Genomic DNA, 7,428 nt, shown 5'->3' on the forward strand with positions numbered 1-7,428 from the left:
GTATACCAAGAAAGTAGCACTTGTGAATGCTGATGTCCCTGGTGTCCCAACATTAGATGTTGATTTCTAATGTTCCGATGGATGGTGTTGTTTCCTGATATCGGTCGAGGGCTAAGTTTGAAACCCAGTAATAAAATACAACTTGTTTGCTAAGTTACATTGAAAACCCTACTTAACCTCTCGAGAATTCTTATCCGTTTTGAGTATCCGCGGGCAATGGTAATAAAAAGTAGAACTTAAATTGTGTGCATTTAATAGGGACATGCATGTGAAAGAGGACTTGATTAAAGATAATAATTTTTTCATGCATTGCATTGGGTTCATGCATTTTTCTGTTATGCATTAGATTATGCATATTTACTTATTTTCTTACCTGTGATATATGGATGAATACATGATAATGTGCCTTTTATTGCATGATAACATATCTTTAATGCATAATTTATGCTCCCTGTTAATGTTAATTGTTTCCTCTGGTTTTGCATTTGTTCCATGTTACGTAAACGATTGATTAATTTATGATATTGTCATAAATGCATTCCTCTAAAATATTGCATGAATCTTATTTATGTTCTTTTTTACCTATTTGTTTCATTAGAGGGATTCGTACGCAAGATTCTTTGAATTCTGACACCCTACTTTTTGTGTTTTTCACAGCCTCAGATGCCTAGTGAGGTGACTTGCTTCTGAGAGGAGCTACGAGGGGACTATACGACTGCCTGACAGATTCTTTTAGACAGCGTGGCTCTTTTTTTTGCTTTATTTATAGTTTATTTACTTATGTTTTAAACCATATGCATTTGAATAAATAAAGTTTGATTTGGTTTGGTATGAAAGATGAGTATAAGATCCCTTGTGGTAGTGGTGGTGGTTGTGTTTTAACTGTAAAGGCCTTGGGTCTCTGGGAAGGTTTTCGCACTTGTTTAAAAAAAATATATTTGTCACTTTTTCATGGGTACAAGTTGGGGTCGTTACATTAAAGGTGTATCTATTCAATAAATTGCTAGTCTCTATGATCATAGTTATGAATGGCCATGTATTTTTGTGACGAAGGTATCTTCATGAAGTTTATCAACCACCTGTGGTGCATCAAAATTTCAAATCTGGAGTTAGCTTGCTCTTCGTAAATGTATTAGAAATTGGAATTTGGTTTGTGCAAAAGTGTGAAACAGCATAGGCTTTCTTTTCTTTTAAAGGAATTTTCATATTCATGTAAATACTTCAAAAGGAGCATGTGATCTGAAGAAGGTAGTTAGTTTTGTACGGATGCGATCTGATAACTTGCTTGTGTAATATATGTTGGTTCTTATTAAGTATGAATCATATTTTATTTGTTAGATGCTTACATAGTTCAAGTTGTTGCATTAATGTTACTTTTACACATTAATCTCATATTTTTCGATACTTATTTGAGATTTTTTATTTCTTATTGGTCGTTGCTTCATCAATAAAGCATTTCTTTTATATATATTTGTATTTTTAGGTATTTCTAAAGTTTTTTTAAGTTTTCAAAAATATATTAGTGAGGCTTATGCTTTACGCCTCGCTTTATTTTTGGTGGAGCGCTAGGCCTCAACGTTTTTCACAACATTGCTCACTACAAAACACTCAAATACACACCATATGTACATCCATTCTCTCTCCTATACAACAAAAGGATGAACAATATATAGAGGAAGACATAACCTAGTTGTTAGAGCAAATTCCAACAGCTAGTTTGACTATTCAAACTAGCCATTAAAAAAATCCTAACGGCTAGTTGGTCAATCTCATTTGACCAAAAAGAAAAGTAAATAAATAAATAAAATTACAAAATTTAGTCCTCTTAAATAATGACTAATAATAATAAAAATAAAATCCTCATTCTACCCTAAAAGTAAAATTATCCTAAATTATCCTTTTACTAAAATCTAAATCATAATAAGTATACTTTAGTATACTTTGAATTACAATGAAAAAGAAAATGCAAAAGAAATACAAAGAAAAATACCTATAAGCATACTTTAGTATACTTAGGTATATAATACAATGCCTATATCTTAACACTAATGAACATACAGTTTAGAACTAAGATATCAAGATTAACATAGTGAAGCAACTTATTATGGAACTTTAGGGATGATTATCAGGTCCACAGCACATACCATTTGGAGAGTAAATGCTGAGATGGATTGGAACAGGAGAGATCATTTTAGTTCTTCCAGTCATTCTGTCCGTTTCATCCTGAATTTCCTTGCGCACAGCAGCTGCATAATCACATCAGATGCAATTAAATCATATATCATGTAAACGAGTGAGCAGAAACCATACAAAATAATGGCAAAAATGGCCCTCTGGTTCACAAGACTGTAATCAAGACTAAACAATATTTGCAAACCACAAATTCAGCATAGCCATGAAGAATCAATTTGGTCCAAACTAACAGTAAATCGCATTGCATGCTTCATTGAAGATAAAAGAAACCTCCAGGGAGAGATTCTGATTCTATAACAGGAATCTCCCCTGAGAAAGTATCAAGCTCCTGCTCGAATGTCCATCTAGATGATACCTTCACCACCCACTGTGCAACAACATTTCTATGCAATCTATAAACCTCAATAGGCAAAAACACCAGTTATTAAACAAGCATTGAGGCCACGATGAGCTGGAAAAAAAGGGGGACCTGATCATTTCCAATTACATAAGCATGTCTATCTGCAAGAAATGAATATGAAAACATGGCAAAACAACAGTAATATGGATGTGTGCATTGCAACAGTAAACAATAAAAGAAACAGAAGCCCAAAGTAATAGATAATAAAACAGGAAGCACGAAAGAAATGATGGAGTTGAAGAAAGCTCCAGTCAAAGAGAGAACAAACATGTGTACATGGTCTAACAGCTACTCTGGTAGTAAAGAATGCTTATTAACTAACTCTCAGATGATGATAAGGCCAAAATCATTCGCAATGACACCACTAACTTAAGTTCAAGATAGAAGTACATGACAAGGAATCTATCTCCTCCTTGCTCGAATGACTGCCAACCAAATATCGTGATATAATGTCCCATCCACCCCAAGTAAGAGTTACTTCACTAAAGCATCTACAGATGCAGAAAGTATCTGAGTGATGTAAAGAAAGGACCCTTGAGATACACCGCAGACTATTTTGACATAGAAATGCTGTAACCATTACATGATAGCACTTCAAGAACCATTTTTTTCTTGCATCTGATGTTATCCCAAGATCATATACACTTTTAGCAACTTATTCTAGTACACTCATTTCCAAGATTCGCTATGTGTAGTTCTTGCCTACCAGACATGTAAGTAGCCTGAAAAAAATACATATCCATTAATTAGCCATAGATGAATGAGATATTACTTAAATTCCAGCTGAAAAATATCAACTTCCACCTTCGCAGCAAAAGGATGTATTCAGAAACTTATTGGAAAGACAACAAAATAGTCCATGAAACAGGGCCTTTCCTTTTTTTCTTTTCATTGTTTTTATATCATGTTTAAGCCATAACAGATAACACCAGTCTCCAAGCATCCAACCTAAGCAGCTAATTCGTGACTGAAACATAGCCAGTTGTTCAGCCATTCACATCAAAACACCTTCATATCAAAATTGTAATTTTTTTTTGCCATTCATCAAAGTTGGTATGCTCAAACTTCAGTCATCTTATAAGAATTCAACCTCCCAAATAACAACGATGCCAAAATACTAACAAAAGAACCACTCCTATTTCAACTCCAACCATCGTCAAACTATCCAATTCACTTCACTGTTACCAAAAGTACACCAAATTCTTATTTATTAAAGAAAAAACCCACCATGAATTCCTCAAAAAGGCAACCGTAAATTAATCAAAATAAAGTGCAAATTCAGCAACCAATTCTTATGAAATGCACAGGAAATACAGCAAAATAGTGAAAAAGTGAGGACAAAAGATGTATACCGAAGTCGGTGAATCTCGTTTTCGGCAAGTGAAGGAACTCCGCGTACTCCGTCTGACCTTCCTCCGTCTTATGCAGTTGCAACACCAAAGGCCTCCTCGTCACAATACCTATCACCAATCAAATCCCTCAAAACTTCCGCTGCGAGAAGAAAACCCCAAACGAAAAAAGGAGATGAAGATATCAAAGATCTCACCGGATCCTCTAGGAAGAAAATCGCGGCCGACGATGCTCTCCAGAACCGAAGATTTCCCAGAACTCTAAAAACCCACATAAAACAAAACGCAAAAGAGAACCCGTAAGGAATAGAGGGAACCCCAGGAGGGAACGAAGCAAGAACAGACGGAAAAGCGACGACCCACCTGGCCGCCGACGACGGCGACGGAGGGAAGGGCCTCCCAGAGGGTGGGCAGCGCGTTGTCACCGACGTGGTCTCCGAGGACCGTACAGGCCCTCTGTATCCTGTTGACGAGCCCGATCAGAGACTCCATCGTCGTCATCTCCTCTCCCCACAAGAAACCAAACGACCGATTGATTGATGGATGCTTGAGCGCGCTCGATACTCAGAGAGGGATGTTCGAGAGAGAGAGAGTAATGAAGTAAACTGGAGTCCACCGCTACCTTCTATTTGTTTCTTTAACTTTTTACTTCCTCACGAAGAGAGGGTGTTTTTGCGAAAATATGGCAACAGGCAAGAGGGTTTTGATATATATATATATATATATATATATATATATAGAGAGAGAGAGAGAGAGAGAGAGAGAGAGATGGCTTGAGCCAGCGATGTGTTCGAAAATTGGAGTTCCATGGTAGACAAATTCCGTTATGTTTGTTTTAAGTGAGAAACAACTTATTTTTCATATGAAAAAAAAGATATAAGAAAACTTTAAGATTTGTACACATTTGGATCGGATCCAGTTAAGAGTTATCTTTGCACCACCACCAAAGTAGATTCAGATTAATCCTTTTGAGTCAAAGTACCAGCCAAGGGATCCATATTTCAGTTGAATCTGTGTAAATTATCGGGTCAGCTCTAGTTTTTGCTTAAAACGAGACATGATAAGACATTCAATTTAATGGATTCTTTTGACTACGATAAAACAAAACCACCTAACCGTTTTCACACTTGGACTGGAAAACTGGTGAGAAAATGTTTTCAGAATGGTAACCATGAAAACATCTTCGCACCAAAACAGTGGCCAATGCAAAAATGACTCCTCAATATGGTGGCACATTTTCTTATAGATGTTTTGTCTCACGCATGAAAAAAATAGCTGTTTTCATATGAAAATGGCCTATTTTAGCATGAAAAAAAGGTACCTATGGGGGCATTTGTTACTCTCATTCAAGGGAAATCTCTTTTCTTTAAAAAAGCCACTTTGAAGGAAAGTGATTTCCTATGATAGAAAGTACTTTGAAGGATCATATATTTTAAAATTGCAGCCGCTGCAAAGTTAAATTCCCCATCAAGAAGGATCTGGGTAATATTTCGATAAACCCCTTCGGACGGGCTTACGTACAGTCCAGCAATGACCTTTGTTACTTGCTGGTGGTGGCGGATAATTTTAAATATTACTATTCCCACCATTTAAATGTTTGAGCAAATTATAAAAAAAAAAATGTTTCTCTTTCACTTATGTTATGCATACATAACTTTTTTAAAGGAATGATTGGGGTTGTCTACTAAATTATTGTAACTAAACAAATCTCAAAGGAATGATTTTTATGACCAAACGTGTTTTTAAGCGAAATTATAAAAAGTTGCATCTAAATGTAATTATTGAAATTATTTGCAGCTTTAGTAAATGGCTGATAAGTCAGGTGCCTTTGGGTAAATTTTTTTTTCTTTCGAATTTGAGTTAACAAAAACATTGTGTGAAACGTGAGGGTTTCGTTGTCAGCTTTCAAACAGAGCGTGCACCGACTCTCTCTTCTTCTTCTTTTTTTTGTAGGACCCACAACTCAAATATGCCATTTGATCAACACCAAAGACCGATAGTACACCTACCGTTAGATTGCAAATTTTGAATATAAGTGGATCCGCTTGGGACCACGACGGGTCCGTGAACATAAGGGGCCCACTGGATTGCTCCTATTTATGGCAATATCAAATATGAAGCGCATGCACAACGGTTATAGACCGATTATGGGAAATGGCCTGTCCCGTATGCGCCGACTGTTTGAACTGTGGAGACATGAGATTGAACACTCAGCCGTGGGACCCATTGCAACGCGTCCGCATATCCCTCGTCCCCCGATCAGCTGGTAGGGGCGACTTGTGAATGTCACCCAGTTAACGGGACGTCATAAATTTCAAACCGACAGGTGGCATACCTTGTCGCAAGCTCAAAGCTGGGTGTACTCCCGAATGGGCAGGGAGGAGGAATTCGGAACAATCCAATCGAACAAAAGAAACCCATATCCGACTTAAAATGCTGAACCAAATCTTTCTTGAATCCGAAAGTGATCCTATTGAACAAATATGAATCCACAATCGTATTTAATATCCAACCCGAATGTATTTTTTGCATATAAATAGCTTCTTTTGTTCTAATATTTTTAGATCCAATATTATCACCTCCTCGAGTCTGATTCGGATCCGACTTTGAATTCGAATCTATTGTTTGAATTTCGGGTTCGGGTTTAAAAATTCATTTTGGGTGCTAACCTATTTCATATAAGGGTGGCAATCGTGTCGGGTCGACCCGACGGGTTGGCGGGTCAGCATACCTCAACCCGAACCCGACCCATTTATTAAACGGGTCGGCTGTGGCAAACACGAACCCGACCCGTTTAATAAACGGGTAACCCGACATTACCCGTCAACCCATTTAATAAATGGGTTGGGTCGGGTAAACGGGTTCTCAGGTTGGCGGGTCGGGTTGGCAGGTTGACGGGTTGACGGGTCGGGTTGGCAGGTCGACGGGTTGGCGGGTCGGGTTGGCATACCCCCAACCCAAACCTGACCCGTTTAATAAACGGGTTACGCGGGTCAACCCGTTTATTAAACGGGTTGGCTTAAGCCCAACCCGAACCCGCCTAAGAGGCGGGTTGGCGGGTCGGGTTAGGTTTTGCCACCCCTAATTTCATACCATCACATATGAGAATAATATATACATATGTTCTCAAGTACGTATTTCATATATGCTAGCATCTTATGAACGAGTTAGTGTATTCAAAACGATCCAATGAATGTGCTAACTTCTTATTAAATATCATCACATCTGATACTAATAGATACATCTCTTTATGTATGTGTTTAATAATTGCTAACTTTCTATGAACAAGTGAGTGAATTCAGAATGATGCAATGAATGTGCTAGCCTTATATGCAAAAACAATCACTTTTGAGACTAATAAATGCATATTTTTGCAACTGTGCATTTATTAGATGCTAACCTCCTATTTAATATCATCATATCTTAAACAAATAGATGCACATATCCTCATGTATGTATTTAATAGTTGCTAACATCCTATTCAAT

At 37.3% G+C, this 7,428-nt stretch overlaps 1 protein-coding gene across 1 annotated transcript in view; it reads right to left on the reverse strand.

Annotated features, from left to right (window-relative positions):
• The window catches only part of LOC149845214 (phragmoplastin DRP1E-like), a 32,351-nt gene extending 27,818 nt beyond the window's left edge, over positions 1 to 4,533 (reverse strand). The window contains exons 1-4 of the mRNA XM_089995613.1: positions 4,306 to 4,533; positions 4,140 to 4,203; positions 3,946 to 4,053; positions 2,145 to 2,246 (exon numbers count right to left, since the gene is read on the reverse strand). Of these exons, the coding sequence (XP_089851739.1) occupies positions 2,145 to 2,246; positions 3,946 to 4,053; positions 4,140 to 4,203; positions 4,306 to 4,443 (412 nt within the window). The 5' untranslated portion in view covers positions 4,444 to 4,533. The remainder of the gene's footprint in view (positions 1 to 2,144; positions 2,247 to 3,945; positions 4,054 to 4,139; positions 4,204 to 4,305) is intronic.
• Between the last annotated feature and the right edge of the window lie 2,895 nt (positions 4,534 to 7,428).

This window comes from Nuphar pumila, chromosome 2 (assembly GCF_984573655.1).
Source record: "Nuphar pumila chromosome 2, dmNupPumi1.hap1.1, whole genome shotgun sequence".
Lineage (NCBI taxonomy): Eukaryota > Viridiplantae > Streptophyta > Magnoliopsida > Nymphaeales > Nymphaeaceae > Nuphar > Nuphar pumila.